The 14,616-nt window shown below is 48.4% G+C and overlaps 1 protein-coding gene across 2 annotated transcripts in view; it reads right to left on the reverse strand.

Annotated features, from left to right (window-relative positions):
• The window catches only part of LOC148473420 (ATP-dependent translocase ABCB1-like), a 90,830-nt gene that overhangs the window by 53,017 nt on the left and 23,197 nt on the right, over positions 1-14,616 (reverse strand). For both annotated transcript variants that reach the window (XM_088459602.1, XM_088459601.1), the window contains exons 5-8: positions 8,343-8,403; positions 4,851-5,042; positions 2,366-2,537; positions 57-181 (exon numbers count right to left, since the gene is read on the reverse strand). In XM_088459602.1, the coding sequence (XP_088315728.1) occupies positions 57-181; positions 2,366-2,537; positions 4,851-5,042; positions 8,343-8,403 (550 nt within the window). The remainder of the gene's footprint in view (positions 1-56; positions 182-2,365; positions 2,538-4,850; positions 5,043-8,342; positions 8,404-14,616) is intronic.

The raw sequence follows: 14,616 nt of genomic DNA on the forward strand, positions 1-14,616 counted from the left end.
TGGCGTTTTACCATCAGATGAGCAAAATTAAATGACACCAATGATTTCATGTTCACCTTTCTATTTCTTTATTTTGTCCTCCAAAGGCTATGACAGTCCGAATTGCTGCAAGAACCTCCTCGGCCACCGCTCCAGCCTTAGCATAGGCTGCTAGCTCCTGGCTGATGAATGCTGCTAATATCTGTGAATATAAATGTGCACAAAAAAACTAAAATCAATGTCTTATTTAATCCTGTACAAAAAATTGCCAGGTCATCTAAATTACAGTATTTTGTGCTATCATGAATCTATTGGGTCATAAAGAGTTGGACTCAGCTGTACTCCAGCCATACATACACAGGAAAGGACGCGGGCATGAAAAACACCTTTACGTGTTGTGTTCAGTAAAGATGTTTCCATCTGTACAACATTTTCCCCAGGTGTACGCCAGGAGTAACAGGTGCGTGTGTGTATTTCACCCCAGGACCCTGGGGGGAAGGATGGCGGGCCCAGGACCAGGACTCTCTGGCATTCTGCAAATGCAGTGGAGGCGTATCAATGCCGTGAGCATTCCCACCTCTGCGCACCTAAACATGCCTACACACTAGGCGATGTGCTCACAATGCGATATCGTGTCCGATTTCCCTTGAACTCTCCCCGGCAGCTCCCCAGCAGTCCTGGACACGATATGGTGCTAAAAAGTGTCCAATCTGACTTAAGATTTATCGTGCACAAAATCTATCTATTGCACCACATCGTGTCCGAGATTGTCAGATCTTACCTGCAGCAGGTAAGATCTGAAGATGAGATGTACGACCAGCAGATATGTGCATCGGCATCGTGGTTGCGAGTGGACACTCATGATTTGGACATATTTTACACAATTTGTCATTCCAATGTATCGAAATCGGGCTAATTGTGTAAAATATCGCCTAGTGTGTAGGCACCCATCGGAGCATTGTCTGTGATGGGGGAGCAGCCTTGACCCCACTAGTGGCCAAGCCCAACCAGTACTCAGCTGACAGTTTGTAATAATTAATTGCAATAGCCACATTGTAAATTTAAATTACAAACACAAATACAAATATAATTGAATTAAAGTCAAACATGTTATTATTCTACTTTAAGAGTCAAACATAGTCCAAATGGAAATATCTATTAAGTAAAGCAAATAGACGGAGACTACTCTATGGCAGCCACACTAATGATGTAAGTACTATCAACTGTAAAGCCAATACAGAATCAACCAATCAGAATCTATCTAGCGCACTGATAGACGCCATCTTTGCATCTCGTTGCTCTAGCCCTCATGCACCTGCCATACACAGGCCTTCTGACATCCAGCTGATGGAACTTCATGCTATTCTCATATTTCTTATATGCCAGCTCCATTTTAAATAAAGCTGGAAAGAAGATTTGTAACTGGGTAAACTAAGGATGTTGGCTGTGTTTATTTAATAGCATTTCATATGGACAATGCGACTGTCAAGACACTATTCTCTCTTTTGCATATGACACTGTATTACATTATACTGTAAGCAAATAGGGTAATGAGACATTCGCCTTATAAATAATACTGTCTAGCTGCATTCTCTTTTGCTATCAATGGATGTAAGTTTATTCATGGGTACACCTGATATATAATCTGACAGATATATTGCTGTGTTTTTAGTTGGAGTTATATTGAGATACATGTTACATGCTATACAACATATGTACATGTGCATACGAGTGTATAATGTTTGTGACAGAATTTTTACGTGTAAGTTCAGGATGCAAAATGCCTCAACCTCTAATAGGGCTTATTATGTATTCAACAAAGGGCGGTAACCTGTAACTCTCTCATTATGTGCAAGCCCCAGCATACCTCGCCGTTCAGTGGACTGGAATCTGTAGTTCAGCAATAATTGAATGTTCCTATGTTGCAAAACCTGATGCAGAAATTCACTACTCGGCAGTGTAGCCAGCTTTTGACATGAGGGGGAACATGGAAAATAGGCACCCCAGGCCCAGGTCTTTTCTCCATGCTCCATATAATACCCATCAAACTCTCCCACATTGCCCCCATCTGTATGTCCTGTTATGTGCCCCTCCAGCTCTGTATTATGTTCCCCTCCTCTGTATCTCCTGTATTGTGCTCCCTACCTCACCAGTTTGATCTGTATAATGTTCTACACTGTGACAACATTAGATTACCTTCACAGGAACTCGGGACTGAGCACCTCTTAGGGCGCCTGTAACAGGTACTACATTGACGACAGGCTGGTTCAGGCGCTGATTTTCAGCTGGGGGAAGCGGTCATTCCCCCTGCCACCCCTTGGCTACACCATTGTCACTTCTTGTTTTTGGATGACTGTAAACTCCCTGCCAATATATGCTCACATACCTTTGACCAGAGAGCAGCAGCGAGTCCCATGACTGGACTGACAGCCAAAATAACAAGAGTCAGTTTCCAGCCCTTAACAAACCCAACAATAAAACCAGCCAGGAAGGTAGCTAAATACTGAAACAGCATAGCAATCTTGTCACCGATGCCCTCATTAATCTTGGAGATGTCTCTAAATATAAGAATATACAGTTTAAATGTTAGGAAAAATAATCATTCCAAATCAAATGATCTACTCATAGTCAAATGTATGATGTAGTATCTACACAATCGTTGCTCACAAGCTGGAAAGCTCTTGGTGACTTTAGAATCACTGTTGTCAAAATATGACTCTGTGATGTAAACTGAGAAATGTAGTGTCCCTAGGGATCAACAGTGCTTTATATCAGGGTACTTCCACACACAGGGCCTGATTCAGACCCATTCGCTAGGCTGCGATCGCTCGCTGCCGGGCGATTGGTGCAAACTGTGCATGCATATAAGTCGCAATGCACGTGCGCCAGCCAGTCATTGCGATCGAGAGTCGTGCACTCGTAGCACAAAGACTGAGCGCTACTTTGAGTGACAGCGCCATTTGTGGGTGGTAAAGGTAACAGGGGACAGGGGAAGGTGCTTGTGAACGGGGGAGTGGTGCTGTGAATGCAGGCGTGTCTGGGTGTCAAAACGGCATTTTAGGGGTGTGCATAATTAGCATGGAAGTGTCATTGTACACGTCACTTGGTTGTATTTTGGCCAGCACTGATCGCAGTGCTTGCGGTGGGGTAGGGTCTGCCGCAAGTGCTGCGAGCAGCTCCGATGACTCTCGATGGTTCCGATTAATCATACACTTCCTGGTGATGATGTGATAAGAGGGAAAGGTGGGCGTCTTTATACCGGCATGCGATCACTCTGCCGTCACTCTCTAATACATAGAGGTGTCCTTACATTACACAGTGCGATCGCAGCATTTGCATACCCGGACCCTTTCGGCTGCGAGAGAGCGCAGCTTAGCGTCTGGGTCTGAATCAGGTCCACAGTGCAGTCCCCATCGTCCACAAATGATGTGACATCATGAAGAGGAAACAGCAAGGTAGCAGGGTGTTGGTCATGTCCAAAGGACAGGTCGCCAATTGCCTCTCCAGGCTGCGGGCTGCCATTCCAGGCACTCTACAAGCTGAAAAAGGGTGCACTGGTGCATGGACAGTGCCACCCACCAGGGCTTTAACTAGCTATGGGCGACTAGTGCCGTCGCACAGAGGCTCTGTGGGCGGCACTGTCGCCAGCCAACGGCCATTGTTCCTGGCTTGCAGGGTGCCCGGAACGGCACTCTGCAACCATTATTGTTACTGCAGCACCCAGGGAACATCCTGTGGGCACTCCAGACAGGAATTCTGCACTCTATGCAGCTGATTGGGCATCCTGAGGACGTCTGGTCAGAGCTGCACTTACAAGAGCTGCCCGGCAGGCCCCCTATGTGTGACGTCGTAACGTTGTGCACTCAGTGGACGGGGCCGGCAACCAGGGGTGTAGGGAGTGCGGTTCTGGTGGAGTGCGAGCTCTGGACGCCAAAAGTGTCAAAGGGTGCCCGGTGCCATGTGCTGTGACCGCTGGCTGGCTGAAATCTAACCAGCAGCTGTCTAAGTTAACAGCCTGCCAGCTCCACCGGTGTTTCCGTTTGTACGTGTGACGTTATGATGTCACATGCAAGGACAAAGGAGCTGCCCTGGGACGCGCCCCCAACCACAAAAATAAATAAATAAAAGTACTGTACTTTATATTTACAAATATTATTATTAGGAGGTGAGGGTGAGGTGACATATATTTAATACTGGCAGTGGCTGAGGGGTTTTATAGGTAGGTGATGGGACCTGGCCTGCTATAATCAGTAAGGGGGGGAGGGGGAGCACTTCTTATTAGTGGCTTCGGGGTTTCATAGTGGATGATGCTGGCCTCTTATAATCAGTGAGGGGGGGGCTTATATATTTAATACGTGTCAGTGACTGAGAGGTTTTACAGAGCATGAGGCTGGCCTGCTATAATCAGTGGGGGAGGAGGGGGGCACTTATATGTAATACTGGCAGTGGCTGAGGGGTTTTATATAGGGGATAGGGCCTTTATGTATTATATATTTGAATAAATCTACAAATGATTTGTTAGATTTTTATTTTGTTTTAAATGCAACATGCCCCCACATGTTAGCCACATTCAGTACAGGGGAGGGGGGCACAGAAACATACCCTGGCTCCGGGCACTATGGAACCTAGCTACGCCTCTGCCGGCAACCCACCCCTGCTCCCTGGGCCCCACTTCCACAAGTGATAAATAGAGCCCTTAGTGTATCCAGCCTCAGGAGTGGTAGTGGTTTTTGTGGTGGGACTATAAATAATATACCCACTATTAGCATTATCTTGTTTGTCCAATAAAGTGGAAAGCCATAAGGTGGGAGACGTGGCAGAGACTACATATAAGCGGGTATTGCTTGGCAGGGTACCCCAAATGCACTCACTCCGTCAGCCTTGTATTCAGTTCTCCTGAATCATTGACATCAAACCAGCTGATTTCCTGCCTCAGCACCGCATGGAAAAAATTCTGCCTAATCTTCTTAATCTGCCGGCCAGCGGCCAGAGTCCATAGTGAGATCTGAATGTAGGCAGCAAGCAAAGAAACACATCCCAGGCCTGTGTAGTAATAGGAAAACCTGAGGAAAGAGAATAAACATTGCACATCTCTGGTGTTCCATCACTCTTTCATATCTGAGTTTTATAGTGACTCTCGGGAACATATACTGGTTCTATATGCACTTCCACCCTTATTGAAATATACTGTGTTATACCGTAGGTAATGACTCAATATTACACATGCTTACACTCATCTCCTTAAGTAGAACCCTTGACCTCTATGCACATTAGGTCGAGCATCAGAAATGGTTTAGATGACTGCAGTAGAACTTCTCAATGACTGTATAATGCGGAGCTTGATAACTATGGTGGTTATGTCGCACTTCAAGGGTCGGACTGGGCCACAGGGGTACAGGGGAAACTCCCGGCGGGCTCCACTGCCTGGGGGCCCACCCCGTCCTCTAGGGATCAGGTTCCAGACTGTGCATTTCAATTATACATATGTTACATTATACTGCACAGGACAATGCATAGCTGTAATTAATCTGGTATATTATCATGCGTGCACCAGCTGTATTTACTATATATATATATATAAAAAATACAAAAGGTGGAAACAAGCGCCCAATAGTGTGATACTGTTATGATGATTGTGACACGCACCACACAAATATGTTATGCGAACTTCTGACGAAGCCCAGCCAATTTGAGCATCAGAGGTGAAATGCGTTGAGGACAGTGTGGCCAATGCTTTCTGACTAAGTCAGACACCAGATAAGCTTTTGATATTTCTTTTTAATGTAATTGTTTTTTTATATGTGTTTCGTGTGTGTGTATTCAAATTTTGTGTAGTATTACACCATGAGAGTGTTATCTTGTCTCCATATATACTAACTGGGTCTGGTGACAATCGGTCATAATCATCTCACCAAATCATATGAGGGAAGAGGAGTGAGGTTCCCAAAAGATCCCATACTACATGCCTATGTATTAGGTTAATACGGTACGCATAACATATTTGTGTGGTACGTGTCACAATTATCATAACAGTATCACACTATTGGGCGCTTGTTTCCACCTTTTGTATTTTTCATGTTATCTGAGGACCATACAGCAAAGGTCAACCTTGGGAAACTTTGAGCAGCCACCTTCAGAACTGGAATATAGTGTGTCAAAGTGGACTTGATTTATTAGAGACTGATTCCTTGATTGGAAATAACCTGTTTTGGACAGCGCTGTGATCGGTACCTGTATTGCTTATATATTATATATATATATATATATATATATATAGCCACAATGGTCCGGCACTCACATAAAAAATGTAGCTGCGCCCGGTGCCTCCACAAAAAAGCATAAATACCACAACACGAGTGCGGCACTCAGGGCTGTAAAAATGTTCAATAAATGCAACACTAGTGTTGCACTTATTGAACATTTTTACAGCCCTGAGTGCCGCACTCGTGTTGTGGTATATATATATATATATATATATATATATATATATAATTTTTTAAAAGGGCCCAGCCAATGCACTCTCTAATGGTTAGCCAAGCCTCTGTGGAGCTGGAGTGACACAGAGGGTGCCTGGAGAGACCCGGGGGTTGGGTGCTGGGGAGACACAGTGGGGTGACATGTGGGGCTTGGAGAGACACAGGGCCTGATTCAGACCCGCTCGTTAAGATGCATACTCTCGCTGCTGATGTTATGCAGTGTGTATGCATTGTGCGCATTCCTTCTACATTGTAGTGCGCATGTGCGTACCTTAGCGAAAGTTCACAATGCATTCGCTCGCTGCGCATAGACAGCCCAGCTGAGTGAGTGACAGGGGAAGCCGTTTGTAGGTGGTTACAGGGGCTGGTCATTAAAACCAGGGGAGTGGAGGTGCAAACGCAGGCGTGTTTGGTCAACCTCAAGTACTGCAATAGCATCCGATGTTACCCAATGTACGATGGTTGCATACACTTCCTGGACATGACGTGCACAAGTGGGCGTCTTAAAACAGGCTGGTGGGTGTCTGCATACACTATGTGATCACTCTCTAAGAAATACTGGGCGTGCTAATGCAATGCTGTGCGATAGCACTGCCTACGCAAATTGCATACACATTGTAGCGAGCGAACGCATCTAGCGAGCGCCTCTGAATCAGGCCCACAGTGCGGTGACATAAGGGGAACCTGGAGTGACACAGGGGGAACCTAGAGTAACACGGGTGGGCAGGCCCGGCGACAGGGGGGGACTAAGGGGACATCCGTACCGGGACCTGAGGTCCAGAGGGGCCCTGAGGACCAGACGGGCAGTGGATGCTGTTCCAACCGACGGGCCCCATAGCTGCCGCCCAGCCCCAGCTCCAAGTCCCCTGTAGCCTGGCCCGGACAGCTCTGATCTCTTCCAGGTGGCTCAGCTGCGGCCCGGGTCTGACCTTTAAGCAACGCGGCGGCGTGACATCATAGGTCATAGGAAGGTGATGGGGGCTGGGGACAGAGGAAGAGGCTGGGGGCAGAAGGTGACATGGGCTGGGGACAGAGGAAGGTGATAGGAGCTGGGGACAGAGGAAGGGGCTGAGGGCAGAAGGTGACATGGGCTGGGGCAGTGGAAGGTGATGGGGGCTGGGGATAGAGGAAGATGATGGGGAAGAGGAAGGTGATGGGGGCTGGGGACAGAGGAAGGGGCTGAGGGCAGAAGGTGACATGGGCTGAGGACAGAGGAAGGTGATGGGGGCTGGGGGCAGAGGAAGGGGCTGGGGGCAGAAGGTGACATGGGCTGGGGCAGTGGAAGGTGATGGGGGCTGGGGATAGAGGAAGATGAAGGGGAAGAGGAAGGTGATGGGGGCTGGGGACAGAGGCAGGTGATGGGAGCTGGGGGCAGAGAAAGGTGATGTGGGCTTCTGGGCTGAGGATTGTGATGAGAGGCTGAATTTGAGGAAGATGATGAATACTGTGGATAGTTGACTGCATACCCCATCCCTCCTACCCCTGAGGCATCCACTGCACTGTCATCAAGAAGACCTTGCAAGAGACGGCAGATAATAAATACAGCGGCATCATCAGTGACAGAGAGACAGTGTGGTAAGTCATAGTGTATTATTACTTTATTTATAGGCTGGCATATCTTTCAGTTAACATTCTCATGCTTCGTATATCACACATGCAGGGGAGGGATGTATGGGAACCGGGGTCGTGGTAAGAAGGTGGGGCCCCCAGAGACATCAGTGTACCGGGCCCCGAGATTTCTGTTGCCGGCCCTGCGGGCGGGGGGGTAGAGGTGCCAGTCCCTTACTTTGCCAGTGGCGCTCAGACATCTAGAGACGCCCCGGTACCTCGGTCAATCCATTCCATGAGATAGGAGAGACCAGTGTCAGGTATGTCAATTTTACTTACATTGTCATTTGTTCCTGCAGCGGGTCTGTTGCATTCGCTTTTGTTTCTATTGATGTTTCATCTGTGAAAAGATTGTTACATTTTGAGCAATTGCCAGTAAGTAGAAGTTGCAGAGAGATAATATTGCAGATATTGACTATAACGTAATCCTATCTCATCTTTTATATCTAATTCTAATGATGCTCAAGCATGCTGCAGTCTGGTACACACGGGAATGAGCCCGTTGCACTGATCCAGAGTGCAGAACATTGTGCCTATATTTCTGGTCTGAATGCCATTTAAACGACTCGCGTTGCTAAGCCTGTAACAGATCTGATCACATCTGGATTATGTATAACTTTTATTTAGGATCTCATAAATGCTACAATAGTTGACAATTTATTTTTTACAAATGACACTGATTTATAACACTATGACAAACTCTTAGGCTAATTGTGTTATTGCAGTTATCCTGTTTATAGTTTACGCTGACCAATTGGTACTAAGGGGGTAAATTTACTAAGCATCAGTTTTGCTGTCAATTCAAAACCAATGATCATCGCTGGTTTATGGTCTCAAAATAACAAGAGATATGGTAAGAACTTACCTTTGTTATCTCTGTTTCTACGAAGTCCATAGGGTCCACAGGGTTGACCTTGGGGTATAGGTTGGGAACCAAATCCGGGCACCACGCAGTTAAAGCTTTTAGCTCCCAGGATGCACTTGGGTCCACTCTCCCTATAACACCGCACCCCAGCCAGAGGCACCTCAGTTTGTAAGTAGCCAAAGGCCGGAGGAGGAGAGAAAAAGAGAGAGAAAACTGGAACACTCTAGAACCATACTCACAGAAAAGGAGACGGGAAACCGGTGACCAGTAACACAGCCCATATGAAGCCAGGTGCGTCAGGGCGGGCGCCCTGTGGACCCTATGGACTTCGTAGAAACAGAGATAACAAAGGTAAGTTCTTACCATATCTCTTGTTTTCTACTTCAGGCTCCATAGGGGGTCCACAGGGTTGACCTTGGGGATGTCCCAAAGCAGTTCAACCAAGGGTGGGGACGCTCCTGTGCTGAGAGGAGAATCGGTTGCCAAAAAGGAAGCATCCTGAGAGGCAAAGGAAACCAATGCCTAGAACCTTAAAAAGGTGTGGACAGAAAACCACGTGGCCACCTAGTAAGGCAAAACAGCTGAGGCGCCACAGCGAGCCGCCCACAAGGGTTACATGGCCCGAGAAAAAAACAAGCATCAACAACAGAAAGGCCTACCCCTGGGTAAGCCCCTGAGGAAGACATACGAGGCCATCCAGCCAACATTTAGTTATAGGCCGGCCATCCTTTCCTGTGAAAACTAGAAATCTCAGACCACCAATAAGGAGTCCGATTTCCGTAAGGAGCTTGAACGGATCACATAAATCCAAAGAGGCCGGACCACAGTCAATGAGGCCACACCAGTCGAGAGGACTGGGGGCTGAATGGCTGTACCATAAGATCCAGAATAATATGGAACCTAAAAACCACATTAAGAAGAAACACAGGGCAAGAGCAACTCACACCCTGACATGATGCCCTCCAGAAGAGGGAGCCACATGAGAACGCTCCCAAGTCAGACACTCTCCTGGTTAATATAAACACCCTGAGAGAAAGAGAGAGCGAGAGAGCCTAAGCTTAAAATTTATTTTAAAAAAGAGTTTTATTATTTTTTACTACTCTTCAGAGCGGCAGCGTCAGACTGTCCAATGGACGTCTAAGCTGCCGCTACTACACCCCGCCGGCGCTGCGACGCCAGTACAGATCTGGGGATCGCAGCGGGACCCCAGAGTCTGTACTAGCCGGACTCTGGAGGAATCCCTAGGCTGCTGCCGGATCGACGGGGACAGGTAAGTCGCGTGGTCACCGCTTGCGGTGATCCACGTGTGAATATGCAGCCTTATGCCTCCGGTCTCTGGGGACAGACCGGAGGCGCTAGCGGTGGCGGCGGGCTCCCCCTCCATGGAGGCATACCCCGGGTGTCCACTAGCCCACCAGGAATTATAGCGGCAGCGGGAGCCGGCATCCCAGGGGGTTAATTGCTAGCCAGGGGAGGAAGCCTTCCCTGTCTAGCGGCTCCCCCCCTCAGCTCAGCGCGCCTTTCAACACGCAGTCTGGCGTCGCTGAGCTGCTTCCTCCGCGGGCCACGCTTCTTCTGAGGTCTCCAGCGGCCATTATCTCTCAGTGGTGCTGCAGAGCTCCTAGGATGACAGTGAGCCCAGTCCCCCTGCGTACCTGGCCATTGTGGGTGAGTGTACACAGCGCTATAGCCTTCCCAGACACTGAATCTGGGCAGTTGAATGTAGCGGCATTGTGCAGTATATTATATGTCATGCAAATGTATGTATATATGTTTTTCTGCATTGTATGTGACTTATGCTAGTGCTGACTGTCTGCTTTTCTCACCTGTCAGTGTATATATATCCCTTTTCTTTATCTGCCCTAATACAGGTGTACCTAGGGTGGTTCTGAGACCTCACATATATATACTTGTTAATATTTGTGAGGTTTGTCACATACTGTTGCGTGCTGCACGTTGCCATATTTTAGATGGAACTGTGTGTTGCATACGCTGATAATGGGTCCCTGCAGCTAATCTTAGCGTCAGTCAGGACCGGTATGGCGCTAATTAATATTTCCGTCAAGATAGTCAAATATATCTGACCAGGAGATTGCGCACGATACTGCACCCATTATTGCTATGTGCTGCAGGTATTAGTGCGGAGGATTTGACTCAGAAAGGTTTTGTATGCTGCGCCATCTGGTGCCGTGCCCCTTGCAGACCCCTTTGGGCGGTTTATTTCTCAGGATCCTCTCCTTTGAGGATCGCCGGGCGGGCCCCATTGTCGTAACTCGCTTGTGGTTACTTCACCATACTGCCCTTTTCAACTCGGGGTATCTCGCAATTACTTGCACTTTACCCCTGTGTCACAGACTATCGCTCCCTGCCGAGGTTTTTTCACAGTACAGGAATTACCTCCGGTACCGCATCGGTCTGTCATTCCCCGTGCAGGGATTACCACAACGGCCACCCTGGTGGATGTCGTTTTCTACGAAATACTAAATGGCGTGATATACGCCCTGTGGTTACTTCCCAGTGGCTCTGCCGTGAACTGGAGGGTGTATTCGGCTCTTTCCCCCTCACATGGGGGGAGCCGATTTCAAGTATTATTATTCCTGCTTTGGGGCTGGTAGCCGGGTTCATTCTGGATATATAGAATGTTGATCCTGCACCTGTATCATACATTCCTCGTTTCTGCCCAGCGGGTGGATCTCATGGCGGGAGTCTGGCTGTCGCCAGATACGAGGGGTCACAAAGACCTCCTGTTTCCCATTCCCTGAGGGTCCTCATAAGTAATAGAAATCTCCTTCTGGGGTGGATTTGTATGTTAATTGCCGGGTTACAGGCATTAATATGCCTCCCATCCCGGCCTGGACGGATTTTACGGATCCGTAGGTGGTAACTTTACCTGAAATCAATGTACTAGTTTTCAGGGTCTGTTGCCTGTCCTACCATGGCCATCGCATGGTTGGTTAATACTGTTGCATGTTGGGCTGATGCATTTGTAACGTTTTCCCCTTTAACACGTCTGGGATTCAAATGTCTTTTGCCGCTTACATAAAATATGCAATTGTCATATGTGGGATTACCTACATTGGATGCCGGTCTTCTAACTTTCAGGGTTTCGTCTGCGTCTGTATCCGCCGCAATACCCTATGGCTGCGTTATGGGAAAGCAGAGGTGCAGTCTCCTACCATGGGGAAGATCTTGTTTGGTCCGGCCTTGACAAGATTGTTGCATCATTGGCAGTATCACTAATGGAGAGATGCCGTCTTTAGCTACTCCCACTACATTCGGACTAACTCTGTTAGGTCTTTTTGTCCTCCGGGTCAGCCTAAAGGCCTGTTTTTTCCTAGGCTGTTGGCCTCCACGGGGGCCACCATATCTAGTACCGAGCTGTCCAGGACTTCTGGACGGCCCTGCTTCTACGCCGGAGGATAAGCCTTCAGCCTGACGGGGCAGGTCTACATCTGGGGGATTCCAGAGTGAGATACTGATTCTCAACGGCCTCTCATTGCTCAGGCGGCCTCCTCACAGGCGTTGTTACACGGGCCCTTCTTCCGATCAGGGCCTTACAAACCCAGAAAGCTATACAGCCTTTGCGGTAAGCAGAGCTATTTGGGCCAGCCTCACTATCTCAGCGAGGGACTGGTTGTTCTTTTTCTTTCTGGGGCAATGTCTGACTGGTCCTTAATTTGCCTATACTCTGTCTCAAATCCCTGAATCAGATTCCAAGGGTGCCTGGACTCAGGTGGAATCCTCCTTGCTCCATCATCCGACGTTTGGAGCCTTGGGACTTTATGGTATATCTGAGTATTCAGGATACGTACCTACGGGTACATACAGAGCCCTCTCATCAGCAGGGGTTCAGGTTTGCTGTGCCACAGCAAAACTTGCAAGTTTCGGGCTCTGCCTTTTGGGACTGTCCTTAACTCCACCGGGGTTTACCAGCTTTACGGATTTTCTGACGGTTCACCTGCTCAGTGTATCCGAATGCTCCTTTCTCTGGACGTCATCCTGCTTTTAGCAGGATCACCGAGGTCCTTTACCGCCAGGTCAGGATAACCGTGGCTTTTTCTCGGCACAGATAATTAGTCACCGGAGAAAAGTCCTCCCTGCATCCCTCACAGAGTATTCTTCATCTGGGAGCACTGCTGGATTCTCAGGAATCTGGGAATTTTTCTGGCGTAAGACAAGCTCTCCGCTCTTCAACTTGGAGTGTGTAGATGTCTACGCGGTCGACATATGTCATTACTCTTGGTGATGTGCGGTCTCCCAGAGTGTCTACCTTTTGGGAGGGGGGAATGTGATCAGTTCCATTCCAGGCCTTGCCATAATTGACTCTTCTCCAGATGGATCGAGTTTTTCCATCGGATCGCTGTTCGGACGATGATGCTCTCTCCGGAGGCGAGTCGGTCTCTGTCCGGGTGGCTATGGCCATCTCGTCCAGGGTATTCTTTGCTGCAGACAGTGTCTGTTCCGCATTCATTTCGGGGTAGCTGGATGTCTGTCGCTTCCGCCCTGCCACTTGTTGGAACTTTCGGCTGTCTTGGGCCTTCACTCTGGCCTAACCCTTATGTCACGGTAAACCTGCATAGGTTCAGTCCAACAGTGTCACAACTGTGGCTTCCATCTAGGCAACACTGGTAGTTCGGTGGCAATCACAGGAATGTCATACATTCTCACATAGTCCAAGGGTCTTCTCCTGGCCAACTCTGCAGTGTTCATTCCGGGAGCTCTCCATTGGGAAGCGGGCTTCCTCAGCCGTCACGACGTGCATCCTGGGGACTAGTCTCTTCTCCAAGAGAGGTTTCAACTCTTGGTGAGCAGAGGGGGCCTCCCTGAGGTGATTGGTCCTCATGGCCTTCTGACTCTATCACACACTACCGGTGTTACAGTCCAGCTCTAGGAGTACTGATGCTACCTTCAGTGACTCTGTCAGTGAAGTGGTCCTTCCACTTTGTGTACCTGTGTCCTCCGGTCTCCCTTCTTCCTCGAGGTCTTCGGAAGTTTAATTCGAGACGGAGGGGTTTTCCTTCTGGGGGCTCCAGTTCATCCCAGACGTCACTGGTACTAGGATTTTCGGAGTTTTCTCATCAATGCTCCGTTCCTACTGCTTCACTATCTGGACCTGTTGTCTCAGGGTCCTTGTTTTTCCCTGGACCTGGATCGTTTGTCTATGACTGCGCCCCTGCTGTGGTCCTAGGGCTTCTCTGGCTCTGTCTTCTGACTGTGGCATACGTAATTCTTACGGTATCGTACCTGTCGATATGATCCTCTGGTGTCCAGGATTTCCAGATATTCTGGCATTCCTGCCGACTGGCTTGGGTTTCACCCTCGGCCTGGCCTTCCTGACAGTGCGGATCTCTACACTGTCGGTATGGTTAAGATATGGAATTGCTCCACTCTGGTATCCAGTTCATCCTTTGGTGTGTTTTCTGGCCTCTGCCTCCATTTGTCCTCCCTAGGGACTCCTTGGGAGTTAGTAGTGGTTCTTCGTTCCCTCCGGGGACAGTCGATGGAACCGCTGGTTGTGATAGCCATTACATGGTCTATTGCTTAGGCTCTCTCTTTCTCTCAGGGTGTTTATATTAACCAGGAGAGTGTCTGACTTGGGAGCGTTCTCATGTGGCTCCCTCTTCTGGAGGGCATCATATCAGGGTGTGAGTTGCTCTCGCCCTGTGTTTCTTCTTAATGTGGTTTTTA

The sequence above is a fragment of the Taudactylus pleione genome, unplaced genomic scaffold (assembly GCF_031769625.1).
Source record: "Taudactylus pleione unplaced genomic scaffold, aTauple2 ptg000916l, whole genome shotgun sequence".
Classification (NCBI taxonomy): Eukaryota; Metazoa; Chordata; class Amphibia; order Anura; family Myobatrachidae; genus Taudactylus; species Taudactylus pleione.